The 17,045-nt window shown below is 42.0% G+C and overlaps 1 protein-coding gene across 1 annotated transcript in view; it reads left to right on the plus strand.

Annotated features, from left to right (window-relative positions):
• The window catches only part of VWA3B (von Willebrand factor A domain containing 3B), a 201,201-nt gene that overhangs the window by 69,158 nt on the left and 114,998 nt on the right, over positions 1 to 17,045 (plus strand). Inside the window, exons 19-21 of the mRNA XM_088454098.1 lie at positions 6,064 to 6,182; positions 8,794 to 8,844; positions 13,734 to 13,938. Of these exons, the coding sequence (XP_088310224.1) occupies positions 6,064 to 6,182; positions 8,794 to 8,844; positions 13,734 to 13,938 (375 nt within the window). The remainder of the gene's footprint in view (positions 1 to 6,063; positions 6,183 to 8,793; positions 8,845 to 13,733; positions 13,939 to 17,045) is intronic.

Genomic DNA, 17,045 nt, shown 5'->3' on the forward strand with positions numbered 1-17,045 from the left:
ATGGCAGCCCCTCATTATCATCATGCCGATGTGTGCGCTCAATAGCTTGATAACAAGAGTGCATTACATGATCTGTATCAGGAGATTAATTAATTATACCCCTCATTAGACTACTCACTGACTAACAAGACGCTGTCTGCTGGACACATGATATTTCTCATTCATTTTCTGTAAAACCCCTGAAAATCTCTGTTAGGATGTTAGATCTTTTTATACATATTCATCATTAATACATTTTATTTTCTTTCAAAATAGAATAATAACTGTCAAATTGTTGGAAATATTGACTGTTAGGTCACTAATAATAATATATTAAAGAAGTCTGATTTAGCTGTGATTCATTTGAGCTGCAGAGCTCTGCTTATTTCTCCATAGAAAAATTCATACTGTACTATTAATGCTTATTGCAAAGGGCATTCTGGTTCTATATATGCAACGGGATGTAGTCTGGAAGCCGACAGTCTAAATGTCGACCGCCGACTTCCAGACGCTGTAATTCCGGCATGGTACTAATGACAGGCGTTGAAAACTCAACGCCTGTCATTAACCATACGGCTGAAGACCGACGGCCGGCATACTGAACGAAGGTAAACCGGGTGCAGACAGCCGCGGAGGGGGGGGGGGGGGGTTAGGTTTAGGGCTACTGAGGGGGACTTAGGGTGAGGCACCCCCCAGGAGGGGATTTAGGTTTAGGCAGCGGGGAAGGGGGGGATTAGGGTTAGGCACTTGGGGGGGAGGTTAGGGTTAGGCACCCCTAAGGAAGGATTAGGGGGTAGGATTAGGTTAGCGATACTTACCTTAGGGACGATCTGGATCTTCACCCTTGCCGGGCTGCCGCTGTTGGGATTTGAACCACCGGCCATGCTGTATCACTGCAGTGTGATGTGGTACAGTATGTTAAGTACAGCTGCTGGAGAGTCTTCCACAGACTTGTAAACTCAAAGAAATCTTTGCTGGGTTCAGAAAATGAGGCTATACACCTTTTATTGTTCTGCATCTCCTGTGCAGCATCTATTTTATTATAAGAAAATCAGTTGGGAAACATTGGAGCAGCCCCTTGTGTAACAGGTGAAATGGGTCATGGTATAATATATGTATGATGAGCACTCTCAAAGTGTGCTGTATGGGATAGGCAGAATGTGACAGCAGTGATTTCAACGTGATCTATAAGCTCTGACTTTCAAAAACATTTGCAAAGTTAAAGATTTTCTTTAATAGTTTATGATTTGTAACATTGGGCAGCGCTAACTAGCCTCCTTTCTGCATTTTACGCTGAATGAATCAGTGAGTTACCGCCAGTTACCAGAGTTTTTGCCACACGGAGAAAAGACTAAATAATTGAATAGCTCCAGGTGTTAAACCCGGAGCTTTTCCCTCGCAGTAAACCCTGCACCTATTTGGATGTACCCCTTACTCTTTAAGGTGTGTGTACAGTAAGTAATATGCAGAGATAGGAAGAACTATAATGCCCACTGGCACTAGGAGAACACCACTGACACTGTGATTGCATTGGACGTACAGCGGTAACCAGTGGTTACACTTGTGGTTGAGGATGAGGCAATGGAGAACTGTGATGCAAATAGAGCAGACGACAGCCAAAAAACACACTGTCACTAGGTTCCTTTTTCATTGTTTTCCATTGCAATTTTTGGCACCAGTTGGATTGGGTCTAAGACTGATCCTGAAAAATAGAATGATTAATTCTATACTATCCTCATAATGGTATGCTGTTATATACCTATTCAGTTGCACCTTATTTGTGTTAGTTAATTAGCACAAGGTCATTCAGTAATATTAATACCTTGTACCTCTTGACTCCTCTTACTGAACTAATTATACAGCGTCATAGAGACTTAACTGCATGGAAAAAAGCTCTACAGAGAATTAAGTGGTGTGCATGTTGATATTTGTATATAGTAATATTCCTCTCCCAGGTATATAATCAAATTAATTTACAGAGCCTAATAAGCCATTTCTAAAACAGATTCTCTTTATATTTTGTTGTATTTACATGTAGTAAATGAATCTTGTGTACAACACCAACTCCATACTGTGAGAGCTTACAATTTATATACTGTGTTATTGATAGATATTTACTAACTTCCCTCCTTGAACTTGTGAATTGATTGTAAATACATCCCCAGTGATGTATGACTTAATGTTGGTACTGCCCTAGTAAATGTTTATCATCAGTTATGATAAGCTATGGGATAAAAACTAAACTAATGTAGTTGCAGTTAGTAAATCACTATGACTGTGGGCCTGATTCATAGGTGGATGGTAATGAGAGCCGCCATTGCGTATTTGTACACAGAGCGATTGCGTCTTTATGCTAATGCTGCAGCTGGTGGGATTTGAGACGCCTATTGGGTGCTTCATAAATCCACCTCTTTGCGTAATAAGTCACACCATCGGGCATTAGAGTAACCCTATGATTGCTCAAAATGTCCGTCAGAGCATGTCCGACATCTTTGGACGCAGTCGCTGGCTGCAACACACTCATGTCTGAAATGCCATTCTCCTGTTACCTCACAGAAATTGTCTCTCTCTTCATCCATATTAGTTCTGCCTCCCAGTAACCATCGGCAGGGCACATGCCAGAATGGGCCGGTACGGCTGCAAACCCCGGGTGAGCAGCTCGGCCTCCCGGTGCTCTGCTTAGCCGGGACACTGAAAGATGACTCATGACATGCCCCCGTGAGACGTGGTCACGCCCCTCTGTGACGAGGCCTCTCCTCTTTTGTGCGCTCCCATGGGGCAACTAGGATGCATGCACATACTGAAAACATTGTCCACCTCTGATTCACGCCCTATGTTTTTTACTATAATATGCAAATAGTACTGCACAGACCAATTGCGTACAGCTAGGGTAGCTCTCATCATTTAGAAACTGTTGTTCTCTAAAAGGCCTATTCATCATCGGGGGTGATAATGAAATACCAGAGCAGTTCAATATTGCTCCAGTACAGAGACAGCTACTCCGAAAAGCAGCCGTCCCTGCAATACTTATCACAGCTGATTCTGCTGCTAATTAGTAGCAGTGGTGTTTATACTGCTGGGTCTGAGTTCAATCAGCCGCAATGCCGCTGGTGCGGAGGGATCCCTCTTCGTATTCCGGAACCTTCCAAAAGGAAGGGAAAGTAGCGCTGTGTGCATATATGTTGCAGGAAATGGTGCAGGAGACATTTGAAGCAAAAATACGTCTCAAGCCAGCATCTCAGATGCCATGCCTGCATCCGAAGATTCAGGATTGGATCAACATCGCGACCGATTGCATCGGCCCCATATGCCCTGCTGAAGCCACTGATTCCTGCACTCCCAGAAAACGAAGATAACCCCCCCTGTGTTCGGGACTACTGCTCAGCGCCCGTTCCGACTCCAAACGGATGCAGCTTGGCAATCAGGCTGCAGGTTAGGGGCAATGCGAGCAATCTAACAGGACCCTTTCTGCACAGGCAGTCCCCTCGCCATGGGATTTAGTGAAATGGGGGATGGCAAATGGCGGCAATCAATTTATAGCAACTGGTCCAATTTTGGGAAAGGAGCTTTGGTACCCAAGACTGAACCAGCTGCTATAAAAGGTGTTTATGGTTCCATTGAAAGATTGCCCCCACCACCTTGTTTTCAACTGAGTATTTTATTATTACTTATTTTGTTTTTTGTTTTATTTATTTTTATTCAGGAAGGAACAAACAAAAGCAATACATAAATCATACAATATCCATGATTACTTATTTTGGAAAAAGTATAGCCAATCTGGTGGCTAGTTTATAAAGCAGAGTTCAGTTTGGTGATTATTATAAAAAGTAGAACTGTCTGGTAATTACTATACAAAAGTCAGGTAAGTATCGAACGAAGCAGGGAATCCCGACCGCCGTCTACCTGACTGTATAATCCCGGCAAGAGTTAAATGACAGGCATCGAAATCCCGACGCCTGTAATTTTCCCTACGCCGGGAGCCCAACACCAGGCTTACCGATCGAATGTAAGCCTGGCAACGGGTGCGGACAGCCGCGGGGGGGGAGGGTTAGGTTTAGGGTTCCCGGGGGGGACTTAGGGTTCGGCACCCTCTCCAGGAGGTTAGGTTTAGGCACCCCCCCAGGGGACTTAGGTTTAGGCGGCGGGGAAGGGGGGGTTAGGTTTAGGCACTTAGGGGGGAGGTTAGGGTTAGGAGGTAGAATAGGTTAGAGAATACTGAATCCAGTACAGCCTATTGTAGTACCCACCGATTGCCAACTTATTGTGCTGCTTTAAAGGGGAAGGCATTGGTAGTTGGGCTCCATCTGCTGCTATAATTAGCAAATATAGTGGTGCCAGAACTATTTGTACAGTGGAGTAAACTGAACGAGCAGCACAGCACTATTAGCCTTACAGAGTGTGCTGGGGAGGTGGGGGGCACCTACTATGTTGTAACGTAGCTTTCAGCACTCCTCCCAGTTGAAGCAAGAGGTACATAAGGCATGTGGGTAGCCAGTGAGTAGCAGCACAAAGCACTGGGTATAGGCAGACAGCTCCCAATTCCTCCTACAAATGAGTATCACATTGCTTACGCTCCTGGAGTGGGATGCATGGTTGTGTCCTAGGTGCAGCACTCATCTTGTCTCTGAGGTGGACTTTGTTTTTTTGCAATCGTTGTTGGTTAAATCTCAATTACCTTTGAACACTCGTATGGACCTATATTTCCCATTCTTCCTTGCTCAGTCTGTCAGGTTAGCTGGGGAGCAGCGATGCACAGTAAGGTTAAAGTGTTGTCTTTGATTTTTAATGGGACTGAGATCAGGATGTTCCAAGCTTCTCCAATGTGCTGTGGGGCATTGTTCTGTAGAAAAATAAAATTCCATCTCGTATGAGCTTTTTTGGCATAGGGTAGCAGATTTGTGTCAATGATTTGTCTGTAATGTGCTCTGTCATCTTCCCATCTATAATGACAACATTTCCAGACACTGCCACTGAAAAGCATCTCCATAACATGATGCCACCACTGCCATACTTCATGGTGGGGATGCTGTGACCTGGTTGAGGTACAGTGGGGATGCTGTGATCTGGTTGGTGTACAGTGGGAGTGCTGTTACCTGGTTGGTGTACAGTGGGGATGCTGTTACCTAGTTGGTGTACAGTGGGAGTGCTGTTATCTGGTTGAGGTACAGTGGGGATGCTGTTACCTGGTTGGTGTACAGTGGGGATGCTGTTACCTGGTTGGTGTACAGTGGGGATGCTGTTACCTGGTTGGTGTACAGTGGGGATGCTGTTACCTGGTTGGTGTACAGTGGGGATGCTGTGATCTGGTTGGTGTACAGTGGGAGTGCTGTGACCTGGTTTGTGTACAGTGGGGATGCTGTTACCTGGTTGGTGTACAGTGGGGATGCTGTGATCTGGTTGGTGTACAGTGGGGATGCTGTACCTGGTTGCTGTACAGTGGGGATGCTGTGACCTGGTTGGGGTACAGTGGGGATGTTGTGACCTGGTTGGGGTACAGTGGGGAACTTTTCTATAATCGTTGTTAGCATGTTTGGAATGCTAATTTAATTTTTTTTTAAATCCGTACCATTCCATGGAAAACGTAATGTGATGAGCAATGATACAGTGATTTCTTACATAGTTTATGTAAATAAACTGATTGTGGAGTGATGTATTGGACCTATGATAATTTGAGGTCCCAATTACAATGGTGCACTACTCACAATTGAAGCAATACTGTTTTTTTTTTTTTTTTTTACAAATAATATTGTGCGGCAGTTACACATTAGACAATCCGATGCTCGATCGCCCGATATGTCGGCCCCTGCCTCATCCCACTGCATGGGGTCGTCAGCCGCATCGTCAGATCGAGCTGCATGTAGGGCTGACCTGATGATGCGGCTGACTAGCGCACATTACCCGACCTAGAGGGTATACACTGCACGATTTGCCATTCCGATCCGTCGGAAATTGTCAATCGTCCAATATAGTGTTTACCCAGCTTAACGTGATAAAAGGGAAGACAATGTTGTTATCCTTCACTATGCAAATACGGCTTTGTGCACAGTTTGAATGTATGTTATAATTGTCTTATAATTGTTTCAGGTGTTCCCCTTGGCTCATATAAGTGGAAACAGGAAATTTATGACATTAATTAATCCCAAAGCTGTGAATCTTGCAGACTACAAGGACAAGCTTGAGCAAGCAATTAAGTCATATGAAAGGTACATATTGAATGCTATGTATGATATTTACTAGACAATACAGCACTGTTCTCCTATCATCACAAAAAAAATTCTGGCCTGGTTTCTAATCTATTCTTATTTGAGCACAGATGAACACCTTTTGAATTAACATATTCCTTGCCTGCACACATAACCTGGAATAACCTGGAAGATTTTTTTGTTCATTTAATCCTCAACTTTTACCTTATAAATTGTATGATAAACGTTAAAATATTTTGTCTCCCAATCGAAATCTCAACCCGTGAACATCATAACACCCTTCCCCTATTTCCACTTTAGGGACTGGATGCCCCCTCTCCCACCCCTGCACTATTCCTATTGCCCATGCAGCTCCCCATCCTCAATGAGTACACATTCTGCTATCAACTTTCCCCGTGATTACATTGCGTGCATATTGTTCATTTTATGCTAATGTATAGGAACTGATTTGGTGCTGACTTCATTTAATGTCTCGTGTCCTGTGTCCGTTTAACATAAAAAGAATTTAAAAAACGGAATACGGTCAATATCCCGGCGTGCGAGACCTGTCAGAATCCTGGTGCCAGCATCCGAACCGTCGTCACCCCGATGGTAAGTAGTGGGGTTAGGGTTAGGCACTAGAGGGAGAGTTAAGGTGCGTATCCACTAGCAGATGTGGAACGACAGTACAATTACAACAGTGCAATCGTACAGTCGTTCCTTTTCCCCTGCAGTGCCTACACTGAACGATATGTAATTCAGTGCAGGCACCCTCCTTCATCTCTGAACATGGTCAATCTGTCGTTACCGGCAGATTGACCAGCATGTTCAGGCAATGATAGATGTCCAAAACGACCAGCGGGAGCACACATCGCAGGTTGTTTTTGACATTTTAGTGCCCAATTCATGCCCAATTCATGCACGATTAATGAGCGATTGAATGATATCGTTATCGTTCAATCGCTCATTTTAATCGGCAAGTGGATATGCGGCTTTAGGATTAGGTACTAGGGGGGAGAGGTTACGTTTAGGCACTGGGGAGGGAGAAGGGGAGGTTTAGGATACCAACGACATGTGTTGATATCTTAACCCTGTCGGGATCGGGATTTTGACTGCCGGGATCCCCAAATTTTATTTTCCTCATTGTAAATATTGTCACAATAACTAAATTTTGTTTCTGTGGAATGCACGATAATATTGTATCACCTCAAATTCAATGAATATTGTAATATTTCAGTGTCAGCGCAAGTAAATTATTCATTATTGTGCTCATAGGGGCTGATTCTAGGTTAGGAGCAAATTAAAGAGAGCAAGTAACTGTGCACCTGGACAAACCATGTAGCAATGCAAGGGGTGCAAATACATTCATGTTTTATGCATGCTGGGTACTTACTGGCTGCTTTAGCATGTAGCTACATATGGCAGGCAGCTGTATTTTTACACCGCAGTTTAGATTTGAGTTTGTACACACTCCTCTTACTTCTAAATCCCTCTGCACAATTAAACTCTGCCCTATCCAAGGTGCAAACTTACTTGCTATTTCTTTTTTACTTGGTCCCCAACGCAGAATCAGCAACAGTGTGTCAATAGGCCATAGTATACATTGAAAGAGGTAAGCTTAGGTGTCCAGTTAGGAAGTAATGCATGCTTCGTATGACCATTCATGAAATAAGTAATGTTAAAATAAGTAAAATATTATTTCCATAAGCAATGGATAAAAATTAGCCCAGGGAATAGAGTGGCCTTTATTTAAATACAGTAAGTTATTGGGTAGACTAAATGGATCTGTATCATTCTTTCTATGCTGTTAAACTCTTAATACATTGAGCATGACAGTAAGTATTGGTTCCATAACAATGACTACGTTGTTGGATGATGTTGCAATCAAGTGTATTTAGGAAATAAATGGCACATAGATGGGTGATGAAGAAAGGCGTGTTGTTGAAATAATTAGGCTGAAGTATACATTAATGATGATGATACTATGATACAGAGGGAGAGGATATACAGTATGTTGGGAGTAGGGAATGCATTGGACGTTTTGATAAGCTTGGCGGAAGGGATGCAGACTCATGGAACACCAAGAATTGTGAAAGAAAACAGTCTGAAAGAGCAAAGCACAACGTGCCAGGGCATGAGTGGGCAGTTGCATACCCTGCTGAGCCTTTTCAACTGTGATCCTAGTACCATCATGTGTTTTAGTATTCGAAAACAAAAATTCAAGCAATGTAAAGTACTGAAATACTTACTTGACAGAAAAGGCCTTTCATCCCTAAAACATTTCTAATAATAAAATACACAAATACAATGCTCCACCTGTCCATAAACTGGTAGCTTCTACTAGACAGCATATACCATCAGGTCAATTGGGCACATGTTAAATGGTTTAAATGTTTGTCTCCCATGTGGCCCTGAATGAATTAATTATAAGGTTGATGAGAGATGCTGTTTTCTCATCCCTTTATGTAGATAGTAATTTCATGGCTACAATATGGGAAGTAGTTTGATGCCGTGGTGAATTTGGGATGCTAATCTCTGTGGCTATCATTTGAACTGTATCATCTATTTGCTGAATTCATTTTATGCTAATCAAAATCAGTGTGCTTAATCCACCTTTTGTGTCCTTCACTAGGCGCCTTAATCTAGTCGTGTGGAGGGTTTTATCACAGGAGGAAAGAGACAAGTAAGTCACTACTGGGATACATGAAAAGTTACTATACAGTAAAAAGAAATCCATACTAAATACAATTGTTTAAAATGTCCTTGAGCATATAAAAAGGATACTTACAGATTACACCTCTTCATACCCTTTAGTTTTGAATGCTGCCCAGCGGCATTGAAATATTAGAGCCCATTTGTAGCTCACTGTGGAGCTGTGGTGTGTGCTGGATGCAGGAGCCTAGAGAGAGAAGTCTAAGCTGAGGTCAGTTGGCGACAGACAGGTGGTATGTCCTTTAAGAGCTGGTTTCCACTAGACAGAGCCTGAGGCTCATGGAGAGCTTGACTAAGGAGAGATTGCAACATTGATTACTATAAAGGAATTTGGCAAGCAAAATGTAGGTAGTGCCCTACTGAGAGCTGAGGTTTTCCTCTTTTTTTATGACAGTGGTATTCTACTTTACCAATGCTCATCAATAAAGTTATCTACATACCAACTGGATTACCTGGGATAGATAGATAGAGTACCAATAGTAAGTCCTGCATCACTAAAGCCGCATACACACTTAACTACAGTATATGCTCCCTGAGCGATAACGTTAAATATTTCCCCTGCACTGCCAGGCTCAATGTTGTTCCCGAAATTGAGCATGCACACTGAATGATATCATTAACGACATCATTCAGTGACTGCACCCTCCCTCATACCCGTACTTGCACAACCTGACGATGTTGTCAGGTTGCCCTGCAAGTACGGGTGATGAAAGACATCGCTAGCGAACCGTGGGAGCACACATAGTTAACGATATAATGCATACATACTGGACGATATTGAACACTATGAACAATAACGATGTCGTCCAATTTATTAACCAGTGTGTATGTGGCTTTCATTGGAACATGTTTTCTTGTGTTTTGTTAACGTTGTTTTTTATGCTACTATGAGGTGTTACATACCATTTTATTGAGACTTTAGTTTTCATATATGTGGCTCTTTTTTTATAATAGCACGCAGATCTGTAGCCGTTAGCAAGCAGTGGTCTGAGAGACTGTAAGGCAAAAAAAGCCACTTCTGACAAAAAGAATGGGCTAAAGAACATCAGTTGTGGGACCATTCAACATTGGAGTTATTTTGTCTGATGAAAGTCATCTTTGTTTATTTGGAAACCAAGAAAGCCCTTATGGGAGGCATTTTACACAGAGTGCCTCAATCTGACTATGAAACATTCTAGCTAAATAAAGCAACGTTTTAGGCAACCTAATCCTCTTTCTCAAGCTTGCAAAATTATTACACATTTTACCAAGTTTTAAAAGTGCCAAAAAACTATTGTTATGACCAGGAGTGGATTAAGAGAGTAGGGGGCCCATATGCAGCCTTAGTGCGGGCCCCCTCCTCTATCCACAGCGCAGGTGTGAGTAGACTCTGGCACAGTGCCTGAGTCTACTGCAAATGTGCTGGTCTCTGGAACATGGCGTCCACTCCATGTTCCCACTGATTTCTGTATTGCAAATGTGCAAATCTCCATTTGTGCAGCACTGATGCGGGAGAGATAATGGGTGCAGGGTGTGCGTTGTGGGCCTCCCTAGACCTAGGAACCCATGTGAACCGCATACCCGGCACCCACTACAGATACGCCACTGGTTATGACATAATGATGTAATTATACTAATGCCAAACAAAATACAATATATACATAAGCAAAGATACCTAAGAAAACATTATATTTGAAAAAAATCAAGCAACTATAAACAGATTCGGCATCATACCACCAGCTAAATTACAGTTTGGAAAGGCGAAAATGAAAAGAACAGTTATATAATAAGATTGAAAGAATAAGCAATGACAATCAACAAGGTAGCTAGTCAATATAAAACAACACTTATCTCAACAGTGAAAAGTAGCCAAAACATCAGCGCAAGGAACACAGCCAGGGGGCTGCGGTCACAATTCTTGTATATAAGGTCGCAAGGCAGCACCACATAATTTGTGCACAGTACAGTACAGTATCAATCGTAAATGTTCATGAGCAATAAATACCAAGAACGTGAGACAATAAAATAAAAATCATAAAACATTACCTAAGTTGGGGAAAGTTGCCTTGCATCCCAGAGTAACTTGCAAAAATAGGTAAATGGTTAGTAGGCCCTAAAGTTTCAAGAGCCTTTACCTGGAATTTCTGCACTTGAAGAAATGTGTAATTGGCTACTATATACATGCAATTTCCACAAAGCTAGATTGATCCCTAGGGATATTAGATTCAAAAGCATACCCACCATAGGACATTTAAATCCTGAGTTATGGAAAGGTTACTTGCCAGTTTTGAATAAAAATTCTCTTGAGTGCAAGCGCCCAGTGTATTGAGCAATCCAAAAGACAGATCAAAAGTAAGATTGCTAAATTCGAAACACAAACCTCCAGCACTAAATTTACAGACCAGTTACTGGATTGGCAAACCAACCTCTCTAATCACAATGAGAACAGTACTAGCCTTCAATATAGACACATTTTACTTAGGGGTCTATTTACTAAGCAGTGTTAGGAGACAGAGTGAAAAGTGATAAGGTGCCAGCCAATCAGCTCCTAACTGCCATCTCACAGGCTGTGTTTGAAAAATGACAGTTGGGAGCTGATTGGCTGGCACCTTATCACTTTACACTCTGTCTCCTAACACTGCTTAGTAAATAAACCCCTTAGTCTGCTAGAACTGTAGGGAACACAGTGTAAGTATCACTGGATTGCAGACATAAGTTTTAGCTGACAGAAATTCAACAGGCTTTTTCAACTAAATCAATTCCCAATAGTGCCTCACTAATTAAAACAGGTTAGATTGGTACTGGAGATCATTCTGAGTCATCTGCACACTTTTTATGCACCACAACAAGAGCACAAACTACTATTCAAGGTATGAACCTACGTGGCCATAAAAATAAGCCAGCCCCAATGGTAAGAGAACCTAATCCTCTCCTAATTAAATTGCATCAATGCTTACCTTACACTTGACAGTGACTCAAAATTGAATTTAAATATAAAAGAGGTGGTCTCATGCAAAATAATGTGGATATATTACTCAGCACAGGCATCACTTATGACCATTGTTTATATCACAGGTTCTCAAACTCGGACCTCAGGACTCCAAACAGTGCATGTTTTGCAGGTCTCCTCACAGAATCAGTGAAATAATTAGCTCCACCTGTGGATCTTTTAAAATGTGTCAGTGACTAATGAATACACCTGTGCCCCCCACTGCTGGGTGACCTGGAAAATGTGACCTGTGTGGGGTCCTGAGGACCAAGTTTGAGAACCACTGGTTTATATGCACCCTACCAAAAATATACAACCACTAGTTTGGCAAATCATTTCAGCAATTGGTTTTCTCAGACAGTCTCAGTTCATTGGTACATTTTTGCAACCACGTGTGATACTACACAATTTTTGACTAACCATGAATGTGATGAGTCTTCATAACTCCCAAGCTCAGCATCTTATTGCTGTTCGTGGCTTGTTATCTAGCAGCATTAGTTATGGTGGATGTATTATGAATAGTGTAAACCAAAAACTATTTTGCTTTTGAAGTAAAATATTATCTTCAAACTATGGGGAAAACAATGGGCATTGCCATGGTCCCAGCATACGAAAACACTTTTTATGCATTTTTAGGTAAAACTATTTTTTTTCTTACAGATACAATAAACATATTTGCTTTAATGTCAACACATCAATTATATCTTTATAATTTGGACTGGTCTTTGGAACTTTTAAGCTCATGACGAATGAAATTAACATATACACTAATGCTATTAAACTTACTATGTCATATAGTCTGCATAAAATTAATTTCTCGGACATAAACTATCCATCAAGGATCAGCAAATTGTCATCTCTCCTTAAGTCAAAGACACTGATGTCAACAGTATTTTCAGCAGAAAATTATTTTCACCCAACTGACTCAAGAAATATGTTTGACAGCTGTTGAAAATTCCCCTGACTGAAACATCGTTGGGCAACATATGGTATAAACATTTTCTGATGTTTCAATAAAGAAAATGTAATCTTCTTAAGAAAGTGTGTTCAGATCCTAAAGCAAAAATGGGTGAGTGTGTGTTATACACACACAAGCGCACACACACACACATACACTCATGTATACATCTGTGTGTGTATATACAGAATACAATAAGAGATGAAGATTGTAAGGTGTTTCTGCTACTCCTGACACACACTATGGCCCTGATTCAGAGCCGGACGCTCTGACCAGAGCGCTCGCTCTGAATCAGGGCCCACCTCCATAAATATGGAGCGTCCTCCTGGACGCTCGTATAGCTGTGGGTCACCACCCACAGCCTATACGAGCGTGCAGGATGATGGTCGCAATGGTCTTGACCATCGCGACCATCGCCAGTGCGACCAGAAGCCTGCGGTTGAGTTTCTCAACCGCAAGGCCAGGAGTGATTTTGGCTCTATCAGAGCCAAAATCACTCCCACTGACATCACTAGTGATGTCAGTGGGGCCGGCTTCTGACGGTAGGCGTTCCCTTGGGAACGCCTCCGTCTGGCAGGCACGCCTCCGGCACGCCCACCAAAGGGGGCGTGCTGTCAATCAACATCGACAGCACGCCCCCTTTGATCAGACACAACGAGCGAAGGAAAGTCCTTCGCTCGTTGCGTCTCGCGCATGCGCACGACGGCGCTCCCTCCGTCGTACGCATGCGCAGTGCACACCATCGACCCACTTGCAAGCGGACAGCCGCTCGCGAGTGGGTCTGAATGAGGCCCAATATGTGAGTTGATCTTGGTAATTTACAAAATTATTTTGTTTTAGTTTATCTGTCCTTGAATTATAGAATATCACGAAGGATAGAAACCTATAAGTCTTTATACCCAGTTAAGTAACACTTACATATTTCTTGTTGAAGGTTCGACAGTGAGGTTCCAGTATCATACTTGGAATATAAGGAGGCCCTGCTGCAAGCTTTAGACAGGCTGGGTTGGCCTGTGTCTCCTGAAGATGTAATGCTGCTGGAAGATGAAATACTAGCTGGGAAAACATATCTTCAACAGGCCTCTGATCTACAGGTGGCCACCAAGAAAAAATCAGTAATGGATGATTCAAATGATCAGGTAACCTCTTTATGTTCCAAGAAACAGTACAGTACCATGCATAATAAAGCCTGTGTTATGTTCTTTAATATTCCAGGGACTGACTACCACTTACTGTAGGGGGAATCCAAATCAGTTACTATAACAAAGGTTATCCGGGCAGAAAAATGAGCAATGCTTTCCCTCAAGTAATTATGCGCAATGTGGTCAGCCACATATCATGTGCACACTTACATGAATCTACCTCTTAAAGTTTTAAAAGCTATTCCTCTTTTCATTTTTTACATATTTTTTGACAGAACCAGTCCAATGAATGATACTGCTGTAATGTTTTGTGGTACAGAGACTATGGAGGCAGGCAGTGTAATATATCCATTGCGACTAAACCACCAGTAATCTGGTCTCTCCACCTCTGGTCTGTGACACAGCGCTGACACCCTCCAAATCTGACTTTGTCTCTCAGCTACTCATCGGAGGGATTTCCAGGCAACTATACCAATAAGGCAAAACAGTAGTAAAATATTATTACAATTATGTGAAAATATTAAATTTAGGAAAACATTTTACAAATGGAATGTTACTTTAATTCCCTACGACAATCCCCCTTTAAGACAATTTCTTCCCCTGTTAAAGAAAAAAATGATTTGTGTTACTCTGCGTGTTTAAGGTTAATTATATTTGTCTTTGTTTCTTGAAATGTACAATGGACAATGAGTTCAGTCATTGCTACAGGTGTATTTCAAGGTCATTTCTGTAGGATGTGACTCTATGATAAATGAGTTTTTTTCAGGTTCCCTATATTGGCCTTTCTTTGCAAAAACATCTGCTACATATTTTGTATTGATGAATGTACTTTGCTTTGTGACATTGCAAATACCTCAGCTACAGGCAGTATAGAACATTAGGTTTAAGGTCATAAACAAGAATGTGTATTGAGTTTTTCCATGTTGATTTCACTATGACATAAGTTACTTGTTATAAAACATTTTTAGGATCAGTATTTGTCTAAATACCCATATGGCAGTAAACTGCTCAATGTGTCAAAAATAATAATATAAAGATATAATTAAAACTAAAGCTGGAGCAGTGTGTTGCAGAAACCTGTTTTGTATGGTTAATGTAGCTTCGGTGGACTGTAATCATTACTGTATGTAGTCTAATTTATTTCAAGTTAATAGATCTTTATGCTTTATAATCCTGAACAGACTTACTTTTATGTAATTATGCTATTCACTGGACATTTGTTATAAATTGCTGTTTAGTGGGCCCTAGATTACTCCAAGAAATAAATAGACTAATAATATTACCTTTATAGATCATAAAGATACTGTAGTAAAATGGAATTTACTAATCAAACTGTAAACACACATGATGGTATAGCAAATTAGAAATCAACCACAGTGCTGTATATATTATCCTTTATTTATATGGCGCCACAAGTTTTCCGCAGCGCCTTACATAGTACATAAAACTAATAGGTGAACAAGAAACAAGTAACAACAGTACATTACAGTGCAGGACAAGGACACGATTTATATACATTGCTGCAATAGCGAATAAAGCACTCACAATAAGCAGCCGGGAATTGGCAGTCACGTGTTAGGTGCCCTTATGGGGAGTAAAGAGTAGAAGAAAATGTAAAAAAAAAAACATGAGGGAAGAGGTCCCTGCTCGTGAGAGCCTACATTCTAAAGGGGAGGGGCAGACAGACAGGCGTGACACAGAAGGGGAAGATAGGGAGGAAACATCATGAGGTGGGTTAGGATGAGTGCTGGAAGGCCTTGATGAAGTAGTGGGTCTTGAGAGCCCGTTTGAAGATTTGTAGAGAGGTGGAGAGTCTGATAGGGAGAGGGAGAGCATTCCAAAGGTAGGGAGCAGCACGGGCAAAAGCTTGGATGCGGGAGTGGGAGGAAGTAATCAGTTGCCAAGAGAGGCGGAATGCATTTGTTGAGCGAAGTGGACGGGTGGGAGTGTGAAGGGAGAGAAGGTCAAAAATGTATGCGGGACAGGATTTGGTGAGGGCTTTGTAGGCGAGTGTAAGAACCTTGAATTGGCATCTGAAGGGGAAAGGGAGCCAGTGTAGGGCTTGAAGGAGAGGGGAAGCAGATGTAGAACGTCTGGAGAGGAAGATGAGCCGAGCAGCAGCATTGAGAAATTATTGTAGTGAAGAGAGGTGAGAGACTGGGAGGCCAGCTAGGAGAAGGTTACAGTAGTCCAATCTGGAGATGACCAGTGAGTGGATGAGGTTTTTAGTGGCATCCTGGGTGAAGAAGGGTCTAATCCTGGAGATATTTTTTAGGTGGAAATGGCAGGACTGCAAGAGGTGCTGAATGTGTGGTTTAAAGGAGAAGGAGGAGTCTAGTATAACTATATATATATATATATATATATATATATATATATTTATATATTGCCAACTTGGGGTAATTAGCTTGGTAGACTAGTGTCAGTGGTGCAGTGATTAGGTGCAGAATCAGACTCCACACATGGCATTCCAGTAAAACAAATGAACGTGGTGCTTTGTGCTTTACTTCCAGCATAATCAGGAAACAAACAGAAAATAATAAACGCCTAGCCCTCTCTTAGGGCACTAGCTCACTTCTTGAACCCTCTCTACAGAAGCAGCTACTCTGCATGAAAGTCTCTCACAGTCTCTGAGATTGGTGGTCCTTCCTGTCACATGCAGGACTGGACACTGGCCCCCTGGCCTGGTATAGCTTCCTTAGCTTGTTGGCTGCCGCCTCTCACAGTCTGGCCTGCTTCCTTGCAGGTACCACAGCTCAGTCCCAGAGTTTGATAGCCTTCCCTGCATCTCACAGATCTAGGCTCAGGCCTACTGGCCCTCACTGGCTCGCTAGCACAGTGAGCTCCGTCTGACTGGTCTGCCTCAGTCCTCCCTGGACTCAGTCCCCAGTCAGCAATTAGGCATCATCCGACAATGCCTTTCTAGAATCTGCTGCTCACCAGTGCCACCTCTGGTGATACTGCCACTATATATATATATATATATATATATATATATATATTGTAAAGAGAGGACTCACTAGTCTTCTTATATGTAGAAAGTTAGTATAGACTTTAATCACTCACTCATATAGCATAATCCATAAGTATGTTGACGTTTCGGG

The sequence above is a fragment of the Taudactylus pleione genome, unplaced genomic scaffold, assembly GCF_031769625.1.
Source record: "Taudactylus pleione unplaced genomic scaffold, aTauple2 ptg000609l, whole genome shotgun sequence".
Taxonomy (NCBI): Eukaryota; Metazoa; Chordata; class Amphibia; order Anura; family Myobatrachidae; genus Taudactylus; species Taudactylus pleione.